Genomic DNA, 13,970 nt, shown 5'->3' with positions numbered 1-13,970 from the left:
ATGTTTTTGTTCATATTCTCTTACAACTCCATAGATACTTGAAGGAGACACTCCAGCACGATTTCATCAATGGACAATAAAGAATTTGCTTCAATTTGAATTTTGTGAATGTTCATCAATATCAAGATGCAGTTTTTTCAGTAGTTTCTTCAGCGATATCAGACTTGACATTTTAAAAATTTTAAACTTTAAAATACCGTATACAGTGGACCAAATTGGACACTAACTCCTATTATCAAAGTAGATAGATGAAAACTGATGGTTGTGTCTGAGGGTCAAATTTTATAACAAACTTAATGGTTGTCACAAATTTTTCGTTTTTATGAAAACATGTTCAAAGAACTTTTATACGTAGAATTCAATAGTGTAAAAAACTTATTTTTTCTAATGAGATATCAATAGTTTTTGATGGAAATATATTTTTTATGAGACACCTAGTATATTTCTGCATATTTCAATAGAGCTTGAAATTATCTTTCCAAAAATGTGTCATACTTGATGTTTAGCTAGAGTCATCTTTAAAATACAGTTTTTAAGTTTTCTAATATAGACTTTGAAACGCACACTTTAATCGAGTAGTCCATAGGGGAGCCCAAGCGGGGATTTCAGGATTTATTAAAGCGCGGCAGATTGATATACAGGGGGATACCTTGTACTCGGTTAAGTACCTCCACCAAATATGAACCTCATATATAAGGCCGCCCGCGAAGGAACAAATTAGTAAAAAAAAATTGATCATCAGAAATTCTTGAGCGCGTCAGATTAAGGTAGGGTGAGTTAATTACATGCTAAAAAGTGTATATTCCAGTAATCTGACGATTTGATAGTGACGTAAAGAAAGGGGAGGGCAGCCACGTTGTAAAAAAATAACGTCATTTCGACAGTCTCGAGCGTAGGTAATTTTTTTTTAATTTTGAAGGAAATAATCCAAGGATAACGAAAAATATATATTCTGACGAAACCGAAATAATAAAAATTCGTCGATGAAGTTTAAGGCGTGCAGCTGTATGATACGTATATTTCCCTCCGCGTTTCTATTCCTCTTTCACTTTTTCTCTATCTATTAATCTCTCACTCCGTCCCCACTCTGAATTCTGTTGCCATAACGCCATCACAGCTGATCACAGATACTCGTTCGTGATGAAGATGATGATTAATTAATCAATTGATAACAAAAAATTAAATTTTTTTGAGCAATTTTAAAAATTATTTTCTCATAAATACAAGTATTCTATTTCAAAAACACACACTTATTTATTTGCATGTTATTACCTGAGCTTTTCTATTAATTAAAAATATGTTTTTCCGTTAATCAGCTGTCGCCCCCATACGAACGACAAGTCTCAGAAGTTGAGATACTTGTTCGAGCTAAGGACTAACGAGGTCTCACCTTTTAACGTGTGATTCCTAACACGGTTGCAGAACCATCCCAGCTTCAACCAGATAAATTCTCTCGAGAAAAATATCTGGTCGAGGCGGCAATGGAACCCACGGCCTTCCGATCGTGAGTCGGGCACACCGCGGCCAATTCCACAATTAAGTTCAATGATTTAAAAAAATTGGAAAAACTATAATTTTTTTGTCAGATCAGGCGAATCCCTCTAGATAATCGTCAGATTATGAGACAGCACGTCTAGAACACAAAGATGAACCCTAATATCTTAATCTGACGCGTTTGAGTTTTCCAAAATGGCGAATTTTTTGTACATTATAATAATGGCCGCGAGTTTGCGTCAGATCGAAATCGTCAGATTAATGAATGAGAGCTGTTTTTTGGTGCACCACCCCCTTAGAAAATCTGACGCGCTCGTTTTTTTTCTTTTCACTTTAAACCCTTAAGTACAACCACCCGCATCATGCAAACGATCAGATTAACATACGAACATTTTTAATATCTGACGCGCTCGAGTATGCCCATGCAACAGTATTTTTGTACATATTTAAAAATTCTATAGCCGCTTCCCCCACCGATGAAAAGGTATATATTATATAACTTTTTTTTTCTTCTTATCATCTAAGTTTGCAACCTTATATATGTCTATGACGCTCGAGTAAATCCCTATTTTGCATCGTGGGCTCCCCTATTATAGGTTTTGGACGACGCGGCGATAAAACAGAAAGAAATTGTTCAGTAGTAGCAGTTAAATGTTGAGAAAGCTTTTCACAGCAGTAACTAAAATGAATAGTTTCAATGAAACTGACAACAATTTACTACTAATAATTATAATTATAAAGAACAAACAATAGAATATATTTCTTCAGAGAAGATGTCCGAAATGTTTACCAGTTTCGCTTACACACAAGAGACACCTTTTCTGAACGTTTGCATCACTACCGCTTCCAATTCATATCTAGAATTGATAGGCAATTTAAAAATAAGATATTTAAACCTTCCTCCGAGGTAAAAGTCCATTGGCGATAGGTCCTCTGACCTGGCCGGCCAACGATTGGGTCCTTGATTGGCTATCCAATCATTACCAACATTTGTAGCCAAAAATGGTGATAATTGCAGTGTTGTGAGGCGATGTCCCGTCTTGTGGAAAATATATTTTCCTGAGTTCCATTAGTGGCAATTGTGTTTTTTCAATTGTGTTTTTTCAAAATCCTCCTAACGTTAGTTCTTGGTAGGCCTGTTGATAGTTTCAAATTTCGATTTGATGTTTTGTGATTATTTTCAACAGCTCAAAAAACGACTATTTTTTCCAACTCCTCGATTCATACAATTTTGGCCTTTTCTTTTCAAATTGTCCGCCATCAATTAGGTTATGTCGCAATTTTGCGAAAATGTCTCTAAATGGTTGTCTTCTCTCTGAATACTCTCGTGATACAAATTGCTTGTTGCTTCTGCATTTTCCCCGGTTTGTATAAAACAGACTATCATATTATATTTTTCATAATCATATGTCATTGCAAATGTGTTTGAAAATTGAACAAAAACCACTAATTGAAGAGAGTTTTTACTGGGAAAGAAAGTTTTTTCGCTTTCTACTACTCCATCTTGATACAAAAAAAAATGTGGGGATCTTCCAAAGAAAGGAAGGAAGTAATCAATTCTAAAATAAGTAACTCTATACATGGATGTATAGATCATGCAAAGAAGCAACTTTCATACACAACTGGAAGAAAGCCCTCTTGAAAGAGCTACTTTCATATAAATATTGAATTACACGAAAGAAAAAAATTATTTTGGAACAAATACTTTTATATGAACACTGAATTATACAGAAGATATTTTTCTCTACTCAGTTTGTATTCCAAACATTAGCTATGGAATAAAATCAGATATCATTCACAGGCGTTCTATTTTAAATGAATGGTAACACATTGCGCTTACATGGAACACTGTCATCCTCACTGGTTTCGTCGTAAGACACTTGCCTTAAGGCTCTTCAGTACCAATATGGATAACATTATAGAAAATAAACACAATTCATTCATGAATTACGATTTTTTATGTCACGGAATAATTTTGATCTAGTTTTGTCATCGATGACATCGTAATGACATTCTTTCACCTATTTGATTAAATCCCAGCGAAGAGGAATCTTATTTGAATTGAAGGGGTTATATTTTTAGGAATGAAAAATTTTTGGAAAAGAAAGTTTTTGGCTTTCTACTACTCCATCTTGATAAAAAAAATGTGGGAATCTTCCAAAGAAAGGAAGTAATCAATTTGAAAATAAGTAACTCTATACATGGATGTGTAGATCATGCAAAGAAGCAACTTTCATACACAACAGTTTGTATTCTAAAAATTCGATATGGAATAAAATCAGATTCCCACATTTTTGTGTATCAAGTTGGAGTAGTAGAAAGCCAAAAACTTTCTTTCCCAAAAATTAATCACTCTTAAAAATATAACCCCTTCAATTCAAGTTTTAACTGCTTAAATCAAAATTTGACACCTACCAGAAGATTTGCATTTTGCTTTATCGCCGTATCGTCCAAAGCCTACTTGATCAAAGTGTTCGTTTCAAAATCTATATAAAAAAAATCTGAAAGCTTTCTCTGTATTTCAAAGATGACTCTAGAAAACATCAAGTGCGCTACATTTTTGGAAAGGTAATTTATAGCTCTATTGAAATATGTAGGAATACACTAGGTGTCTCATTAAAAAAATAGTTTTTCATCAATAATTATTGATATATCATTTGAAAAAAAAAAAAGGTTTTTACACCATTGAATTCTACATAAAAAATTACTTTAGAAATGTACATTTTCAAAACACATGCTGTAACTCCGAAACGATGATAGACATCGATATGCGGCTTTCAGCATCAAGTTTGTCATAAAATTTGACACAGCCATGAGTTTTCATCCTTCTAGTTTGAAATCAGGAGTTTTCCTTCAAAAGTGTCCCACTCTGTACATATTCTCTCTGAATATAAATATTGTATAAGTATTTATTCATCTCCAAGGTCCAGCTCTTTAAACATTACAATCATAATAACAGGATTTCACTGTATATACTGATGTGTTTTACAATGACAAAATAATGTAATTTTTTGGAAATCAACGCAATGATTTCAAATGGTAACCATGGTGAGGTATCCTCAATAATTTTGATCTATTTTAAACCATTTCCTGAAAAAAGTAAGGACAAATTTTGAAAGGAAAGATCACCTAGATACCCACATATTTACTAATTTGTGTGGGAAATGTTGATGTTTTTCCTAGATAACAATTTTTATTCTTGGGTAAATAGGGCATGAATATAAATCAAATAGGGTCTATTCACCTTCCATCAATCATTATGAGGAATACATTAACTCAAAATATAAAAATAAAGTTTAAAAGAATCAAAACTAGTGAAAGTAGTCTATTATAAAAATCAACAGGTATTATATACCTATGTAGGATTAGGCCTTTTAATGTTTTTGAATATTTCTTCATAAATTCATGAACAGGATGAAACTAAGATTATTTTTAGTTAAAATAGTGAGAATCCTGTAACTATATAAATATTGTGGTTTATTGATTATAATTGTTAAGAATTGTAACTTGAAGTTACATCAAGTAGATACTTTTATTATGTCGCAATTTGTTGAAAAATATTAGAGTGTAAACATTCTTTAAATGTTTTTGCCTAGTTGGTAATTTTTGAAAGGCAATTCTCAACTACCTATATAATGAAAAAAGAGATAGGTAAATAGGTCAAATAAAAATAAGACTAACCTCAACATTTTAACAATTTGCGATTATTACATTTTTCCAATGACGTTTTCTGTGCCTTGCTGCAATACAAATTTTGAAATCTCGTTATCTCAAGTTGTCTATAATGACACAATCTTGAGAAAAAAATTGGGGAAACAAAAATGTTTAGGACGTTAATTCAGTAAAAACTTGATAAGTTTCCTATGTACGGAATCTTCAAATAAAATTAAAAACCGACATGTGTGTGCCGGGCCATACTTCACCAGATTGCCAAGCACAAAAAAATATTTATAAAAAGATTCAACACTTACGTTTGGTTTGTTTTTTCTATGTGGGCTAATTAGACAAAGTGTGTCTATATTTCAGTTTTTCACACAATATTCACTAAAAAGTTAGTAATACACCACAAAAATCAGACAAACTCTTGAGTGATTTCCACGTGCTCAAAATGTTGTCTAGAAACTTTGTATCATGGCGTCACGTCACGTCAAAAAATTAGGAGCCGCAGCGCTGCTGTTTTTAACGTGGAAGTGAAAGACAGCCATCTACCGGCTAGTAGCGAAATTTCTGAATATAATTCAATACACCACTAGTTACCTTTTTTCACCAAGTTCAATTTTCTCATGTGGTCTCAGACAGATTCTAGACTGATACATTGATTAGTAGAGGGCCACAAATAAATACATTTATTTCTGACCGGGATATTATAAGCTTATATCGTCATAGTTACGCTATCAATAAAGAGGGTCATAACTCCCTTGGGATATTATAGATTTTATAATTCCCTCTACCTTTCACAAGTAAAAATAAATAGAAATGAAAACTGAACCATATTTTATTTATTCACGTCATTACAAATAATAAATGTACAATTTTGAAATGTTCCCTGAAAATTATTTCCGCCACTGGAAACAATTTCTTCTTTTGTATGGCTGGAGCTTCTGTTCACTACAGTCGAGGTACCTGCCTCTTCTGATGACAAAGTAGACAACATACGCGCCGTTTTATTTCTCAATTCGATGCTATCCTCCAAATACCCCTCCGCCACCGTGGAACTTTTCCAACCTCCGTGTCTTTTTAAGTTAGTCATAGTTGCTCCTGCATTGGCTAGAGCAGTAGCAGAAGTGCGACGAAGGCAATGTCCCGTATAGGAAGATGAGTTTGGCAATCCTAAATACATTGTGATTTTGCTGGGGATTTTCCCAAACATGTTTTTTCCAATTGGCTGAGATGTACATTTATTTTGTCGGAAGCTCAAAAAAAATCGTTCAATACCTTTAGGACGCAAAGACATAATATAAAGTCTTAATAAAGGCAAAACGGAGAACTCTTTTTCATCCACAACTGTAAATTTCTTCGATACACCAGTTTTACTTTCCGGTACGTTCACTACCATAACGGAATCCCGGTCCTCTATATCCGATATCTTCATATTCAAAAGTTCCTGACTTCTGCATCCTCCAAAATAACCCATAATCAAAACAACCTATAACAAAAAAAAGAAAATAAATACACACAAAAAGGAAAATAAGAAAAAAATTACCTTATGCAATAAATGAATATCATTAGGAGCGTCCTTTAGGAATCTGATAACATCTTTAGGAGATGAAACAGCAGACTTTTTCGGCTTATAACTCTTACTCTTCCGTTTCAAAAAAGCCTGTAGTTCATTGAACTTGGTGATATCTCGTTTCTCATGTATAGTCACCATCGATTTTAGCATTGACCATTTAGTCCATAAAGAATTCGGACTATACGTTTCTGACTGAAACGAATAAACACAATTACTACCAAATCTACCGAAAAACATAGAAAATTCCTTACCAGTTCTTGAAAATATGCTAGAAATACAGTTTCAGTGATATCTTTTGGCATAACATTTTTCCGTGTCAGCCAGTCCAGATATATCTTGTATTCTTTTTGGTATACGGCTTCACTTTTCGATGGAATTAATGATTCTCTTGCTTGTTCAGCTTTTTTCAAAATATCCTCCATTATATTTGGGGTAGAAAACACGTTTTCACCGCAAACACAGCTTGATAACAAAGTTCTGTTTATAAACAAGTAACATAGCAACAACCTAGCAACAAGAAAACTCTACTATAATCAACGGTACCTGATTCAAATATACCGGGAAGGTAATGAATTGGTACAATTTTCCGTTTCAAAAATGAACAAAATTTTATTGAAATCGGTCAGAAATAAAATTATCTATGTACCACGGGAATTAATGAGCCTTAATAACCTCAGGCAATTGCTGTCCCTCGGGCCAGAGGCCCTCGGGACGCAAACTTTGCCATCGGTAATTAAGGCCCTCCTAATTCCCTTGATACATAAATAACTATTTCAGCTTCATTAAAAAATAGTAATCTAACATATAAAAATGAATTACTATTCGTGGGTCACGCATGCTTTTGGAATTTTTGGATTTGCCTTCGTCGGAAATAGGATAATAAGTATAGAGATATAATATTTCATCGATATTAATATGTAATAATAAAAGGCGCGTCCTCCCGAAACTATCGGCATATTACGGTAATGATAATAATACTTTTGTTTGAAGGTGATTGACAATGTTTCGTGATGAATTTCACTAGTTCGGACTTCCATTGTCTACTATATAAATCTCTACACCTTTTTATTTTTTTATTATTTTCTTTTTTCATTCCTTTAATATTTATTTATTCAATTATTATATTTTTACTTGTAGGTTATTTCACTATCATTTCATTTCAGGTTTATTGTTGCTTAATATAATTGTTATTTTCAACTATTTTTTTTTAATTATTCTTTTTTACTTGTTTCAGGGATTTCAAATCATTTTATATAGTAGACAATGGAAGTCCGAACTAGTGAGATAATAATACTAATAATAATAACAATAATAATAATAACTCCGCAGACTCTATCCAGATCACTCTGTCAAGATGGTTGTTCTGATTATTGGAGTCCTTGATGGAATGATGTCCTCTCTACTCTCGAATCTTAAAATCATACCGGCTTGCCGCACTAAGGCAGAAATCTTAGCCGCACAGATGCAGAAGGCTGTCATTCTTGGCTCACTGCGTTTGCTCAGGGCACATGATTCTCGGACCCAATGATCACTTACCCCACGGTGTGGGGAGTAGTCATTGGTTGATAATGCTGGCGCTCCCTCCCGAATGTATCGGGGCTTCGGGGGATAGCACACCGTAGTGTGCGCTAGTCAGCGCACACTACGTTACTACCGATCGTTACACATCGATAGATGTGTAACGCAGGACTCGATACAATATAAGCGTAACCTCTCTAAGGCCTGGATCGTAAGGCATTTGACACAATTTCGCATGAGCTGGTCAAGCAAGAGTCCAAACAGGGTGGGTTACTTTCAGAAGGGGTGATTCCCTCAGCCCCCTTCTCTTCTGCATCTCACTATTGCCATTATCCGTTGCGCTCAGAAATACTCGAGGTTATAACTGTGGCATCCCCGTTTGTTTTATATGTATGATCTTAAACTTTATGCCTCTGGAGAGAAGGATCTCCATCAGTCCTTGAGGGTGGTGGACGAGTACATGCATGCTATCGGTATGAAATTCGCGATATACAAATGTGCAATGGTCCATCTCAAAAGAGGGCGAAGCGGGGACTACCGAGAGGATGTGCAGCTCGTAGATGGAAGCATCCTACACCATCTGGATGCCGGAGAGATGTATACTTACCTCGTGGTGGAACAACCCCACTCACAAGAGGTAACAGCAGTGAAAGACTCTATCCAGACCACTCTATCAAGATGGTTGTTCTGATTATTGGTGAAATGATGCCCTCTCTTCTCTCGAATCTTGAAATCATACCGGCCTGCCGCACTAAGGTAGAAATCTTATCCGGACAGATGCAGAAGGCTGTCATTTTTGGCTCACTGCGCTTGCTCAGGGCACATGATTTTCGAACCCAATGATCACTTCCACGGTGTGAGGAATGGTCGTTGGTTGATAATGCTGGCGCTCCCTCCGAATGTATCGGGACTTCAAGGGAAAGGGGCCTGACCAGCGCATACTTCGTTAAAAAAAATAATAAAAGAACTCAAGAACAGCTGTACCAATTTTTATATTTTCTGTCTTTTGAATTTGTCTTTGTCGGGAATAAAATGATAATGAGAGATAATAAGTATTAAAATATGATATTTTATCAATAAAAATAATAATAATAAAAGAGGCAAAATATCATTGGTAATAGTGACGTATTATAACAAAACACAACTGACAGCTCAAATGTATATTACAAGATGCTTTTCTGAAGATAGAGCACTCTCACCACCAATTCCCATTTATTTTATTATACTTTATGATTTTGTATCAATTTCAAAATCCTAAATTTGCTCATACATTGACTGTCAGGCGAAACGACGTTCACCAGGTCCGCTAGTACAGGTACATTTCTTGAATGAGTATAAAAAATCAAAACTGAATACTATATCGAGAAGAGATTAGACACAAATGAATATGTCGAAATTAAACTTCGAAACAATTATCTCTCCCAACTATCTAAACAGTAGGTAAGTTGCGTATTTTAGAGACCTATTCAATGATGTGAAAAAATCGAATATATCTCTTTTGGTTCTGGAGATATACAGGAAAAACCAAACTCAGTATACTGAGTATACTATACTCAGAAATGAAATTTTATTTTATATTTCAGAATGTTTCGGTAATATTCGATTATAATTGGGTGAATTATTCCCTTTTAAATTAAGGCCCTGGAAATCAGTTGACCGAGTTAAATAAAAACGTCTATTTCATCTTTCCTCGAATTTTTATTCGGTACTTTGATAAGCTGTCGCGAATGATAGGAAGCATTGTCACATTGGTCCCAAATTTGGATGCAAATTTGGGACCAATGTGTTTTCAAACCATTTCTCAAAAATATTAGCTCCCATGTTCTTATGATAGTCAACATTGCAGTCCTCAAGTTTTTTTCCACATAATTTCAAAGAATTCGGAACCCATTCTTTACTTCCTCCGCAATGCACAATGCTTAGTCGCGATCCTTTGTTTACAGGCATGTTAGGCGTACACATTCTCGAACCATCAGTCCACCCTTTCGTAACTTTGTCGTGAGTGTCATACCAAGTTTCGTCCAAATAGAAAATTTGCCATTGTTCTTGTCTATATTTAGTTATTTGTTCTAAGTATTTGTTACGCAATTCCACTATTCTTCTATTTTCTGACGTTTGTTATTTTAAATCTAAATCCTAGTTTCTTTATCCAATTCTGAAGACTTTTGTCACAGCAGCTCACGTTATGGCCGGAAGTATTCAATCTTTTTCTTATGATTTCAGTTGTAGGAATCTTATTGCTTATTGCTTGGTAATCCCGCATCACATCGCTTCTTGCGTTCATAAGGTTTGTTTTTGACTATTTTACGAACAGTTGAGAGAGGAATTTGGGTCAAATCTGATGTTGCTTGTTATAGTTTGTTTCCTTCGAAACCAAACTTGAGATGTAGATTCTTATATACTTTGAAACATACTTTCTGTGTTTCAATGTTCAAATGCATCCTAATCTTATTCACTGGTATCTCTTTTTCGCATTGTTCACCAGCGCTATTGGAATCACTACACAGGAAAAAGTTTGCGTTGTTATCACACTCGTTATTACTATTAGGTATTGGTGAGGAGGCCCGACACTAAGTGGGAAAGATCTGTATACCGAAAACTCATATGGGATAGTATCTGAATCACGATTCCAACCACCATTAATCTACCAAAAAAGGAAGAATCAGAACTCTAGTTGATAGTGCTTTCGGACTCTGTAATACGAAGAAAGGTTTCGAGAAGAACTAGGCATCATCAAAAAAAATCTTTAGCTGAATGGTTACTCCAAAGTGATGGTTAAAAAGACTTAGGCTAGAAGACAGCAAGCGTTTATTAAGAAAGAAAAGCAGTCGCAACCAGTGCTTGTACTTTCCTACGTCAGAGGATTGTCGGAAAAGATAAAAAGAATTGGGTCCAAGTACAACCTCAGAACCTGCTTCAGATCCGGAAACACCATCCGTAGCAGCCTCACGAAAACCACTCCACCAAACGCGGACTGCAATTTCAAGAATTGCATTAACCGTTACCCTGTGAGTGCGGCAAATCTTACATTGGTGAAACTAAGAAGCCATTGAAAATCCACATTGCCGAGCACAAGCGAAACATACAGCGAGGATAAACCAGCAAATAGGGAATAGTAGAGCATATTTGGACACATCAACATAACATCAAGTGGTCTCATGCTGAGATCATCCACAGACAGGAACCCCGGTTTGAGAGAAAGTTCAAAGAATCTTCATAAATGTTGTCCAACGATGCATTCAGCCAAACTAACGTAGAGATACGCAACATATGGAAACCTTTAATCAAGCGGATAACGATCAAGTCCCGCTAAACCGGTTAAACGAAAAGAGAAAAGGGGGGATAGGGAAAGCGGTCCAATGACCTATGGATAATCATCTCTCGAAGGAATAGTCCAGTCGTCACCCGAAGACGACTGTGAGTACTAACAATCGAAACGTCGTAACTTGTTTTGAAATCTGTTTTAATTTATTGTTTAACATTTTTTGCTTGTCTTTTTATTTTTATTCGTTTTATTTTTCAGTTATCCGTTTTTGCTATGTGGTATCGTATATTACTGTATTGTATCTTGATTATTTTCATTATATTTTCATTTCACGTTCTATTGTTCAATATAATTGATACTTGAGCTATTCATTCTAATTTTATTTGTCCTTTCATAGATTTTGAATCATAGTAGAATCAAAGTCAAAGTCAAAATATGCTTTATTGTCTGAAGATTAACATCTTATTGACAAAGCTTTCTTAAAATAATTCGAGAAACAAATTCACACATAGTAGCTATCGCTACTTGTCAAGTTATAATTATTCGAGTAATGTTCTCGAAAACTACACACTATAAAATAATATACATTGGCAGGTAGTTGTTGAATAAAATTTCAGGTAGTTATTGAACATATGTACAAAGAACAAAAAAGTAACAAAAATAAAAACAATTAGTATTTACATAGCACAATACATCACTTGCAAGAATGTAGCCAATACGAGTTTATTTGGAAAGTTTTCAGTATTAATTACATAAAACGAGCCAGCCACAAATCGAATCAAAAAGTAGCTTGATAGTACTCTGATAAATTATAATAGGCTCTCTCACAAAAAAAAAACATCAAAACTTCCCTAAAGTTTACGTTATTGCATGCATATTTCAGAACTGATGGTAGGTGATTGAACAGTTTCAACCCATTATAAATGAAAGAGTCTTTAATGAGGGAATATTCTGGAATGGGCAAATTAAAGTCGTTTCTTTGTCGAGTGGCGTTCGTGTTAATTGAAAATCGATTTTGATGTTTTGCTATGAGACATATAGTTTCAATAATAAAAATAGATATTACAGTGAGGATTTTCTTTTCCTTAAACAGTGGTCTGCAAGAATCTCGTGGTTTCGCTTTACATAGAAAACTTCAGCTCTTTTCTGTATAACTGAAATTGAGTGCAGTGTTGTCAGAGTACAAGCACCCTAGAAAGGAATTCCATATCGTAGATGAGATTCTATGAGGGAGTGATATGTTACTTTGGCAGCAGCAAATCCCAACTCATAAGATGTCAGCCTCGCAGCATAAGGCCCTGAGGATAACTTTGATTTGAGACTCTGGATATGGTCTTCAAATTTCAAAACAGTGTCAATGGATAGTCCCAGAAATTTGGTTGATATTTTATTCTCAACAAAGATGTTGTCAATTTGTAAATTGCTAATGGAACATTTGAAGCAAAGTACGTTCGTTTTAGAGATATTAAAACTGAGAAGATTTGCGTCAAACCATCTTTTTATATTGCTAATATCATGACTTATTAGTATTTCAAGTTCAGGGATTTTGATCATGCCATAAAATTGTAGTGTCGTCAGCGAATAGTGTGAACTCTTTTTCAATATCAATAGATGTCAGATCATTTATATACAAAAGAAATAATAGTGGACCTAGGACTGAGCTTTGTGGAACTCCACAGTATATTTTTCCTTCCCAAGAATAATTAGTCGTTTTGACAATTTGAGTACGCTCAGATGAATAAGATTTAAACCAATTGGGACTTACACCCCTAATACCATACTGTTGTAATTTCCGAAGCAGTGTATCATGACTAACACAGTCAAACGCTTTCGATATGTCACAGAACACAGCAGCTGCAATCTCTCCATCATTAGACTGTACAATAATGAAAAAATGGCATGTTTTTTCTACTCTGGAATCCAAACTGACATTTTTTTAATATCTGGTTTCTCTCGAGAAAATCAACTAGTCTTCTCTTGACTAGTTTTTCTATAATCTTTGCAAGTGTTGTTATTAAAGCGATAGGTCGGAAGTTAGAAGATGTAATAACGGCCATTGCGAGAGTAACATAAAATATTATTTTATTCATTGAGATCGCGGTCGATCACCCGTTTCTTCGGTGTCGATATTTTTCCAGTTGAAAAAGCGCTGAATTATTTTATGACTGTCGAACCTGCGAGCGTCGTTGTGGTCATGTTAAAATTTACTTAGACTAAACAACTAAATGTATTGCATCCTGCCGATGATCATACACTTGGGAAGGTTGAAAAAACGCTGATATGAGGTTTTTGTGGATAGCGTAGCTGACGCGAGGGCTTAGGAGTTGCTTGCGAGAGACAGAAGAGGTCGGTCACCGGATCTCGTCGAGACGAGATCGGGGGTCTCATCCCTCAGCCTTTGAGGCTGAGGGAGGTGGCCTAAATAGGGGAGATATTTTGTTTGTAAGCGCGTGGGGCGAA

General features: G+C 35.0%; 2 protein-coding genes across 2 annotated transcripts in view; both read right to left on the bottom strand.

The window, feature by feature from the left end:
* Positions 1 to 5,646, bottom strand: part of spoon (A-kinase anchor protein spoonbill) — an 84,298-nt gene extending 78,652 nt beyond the window's left edge. The window contains exon 1 of the mRNA XM_023173628.2: positions 5,466 to 5,646. The gene's annotated coding sequence lies outside the window, so the exon portion shown is untranslated. The remainder of the gene's footprint in view (positions 1 to 5,465) is intronic.
* Positions 5,647 to 5,848: 202 nt separating this feature from the next.
* Positions 5,849 to 7,491, bottom strand: LOC141481199 (uncharacterized). Its single transcript, XM_074172388.1, has 3 exons — positions 6,979 to 7,491; positions 6,698 to 6,919; positions 5,849 to 6,640 (listed from the first exon to the last, which is right to left on the bottom strand). The coding sequence occupies exons 1-3, from the start codon at positions 7,147 to 7,149 to the stop codon at positions 5,990 to 5,992; spliced, it is 1,044 nt and encodes a 347-aa protein (XP_074028489.1). The 5' UTR covers positions 7,150 to 7,491; the 3' UTR covers positions 5,849 to 5,989.
* Positions 7,492 to 13,970: the final 6,479 nt, after the last annotated feature.

The sequence above is a fragment of the Leptinotarsa decemlineata genome, unplaced genomic scaffold, assembly GCF_025532065.1.
Source record: "Leptinotarsa decemlineata unplaced genomic scaffold, Ldec_3_MD MMD2_tig00000090_RagTag_RagTag, whole genome shotgun sequence".
Taxonomy (NCBI): Eukaryota; Metazoa; Arthropoda; class Insecta; order Coleoptera; family Chrysomelidae; genus Leptinotarsa; species Leptinotarsa decemlineata.
The sequence above is the reverse complement of the archived record's forward strand: the minus strand, read 5'-3'. Positions and strand labels throughout refer to the sequence as shown.

What these genes read in the sequence shown, in the direction of transcription:
- LOC141481199 (XM_074172388.1), bottom strand. Translation starts at nt 7,149, where the DNA reads ATGGAGGATATTTTGAAAAAAGCTGAACAAGCAAGAGAATCATTAATT. An exon ending in TAGCATATTTTCAAGAACTG is followed by an intron (nt 6,920 to 6,978) that starts GTAAGGAATTTT and finishes TATTCGTTTCAG; the next exon opens with TCAGAAACGTATAGTCCGAA. An exon ending in ATATTCATTTATTGCATAAG is followed by an intron (nt 6,641 to 6,697) that starts GTAATTTTTTTC and finishes TTTTTGTTATAG; the next exon opens with GTTGTTTTGATTATGGGTTA.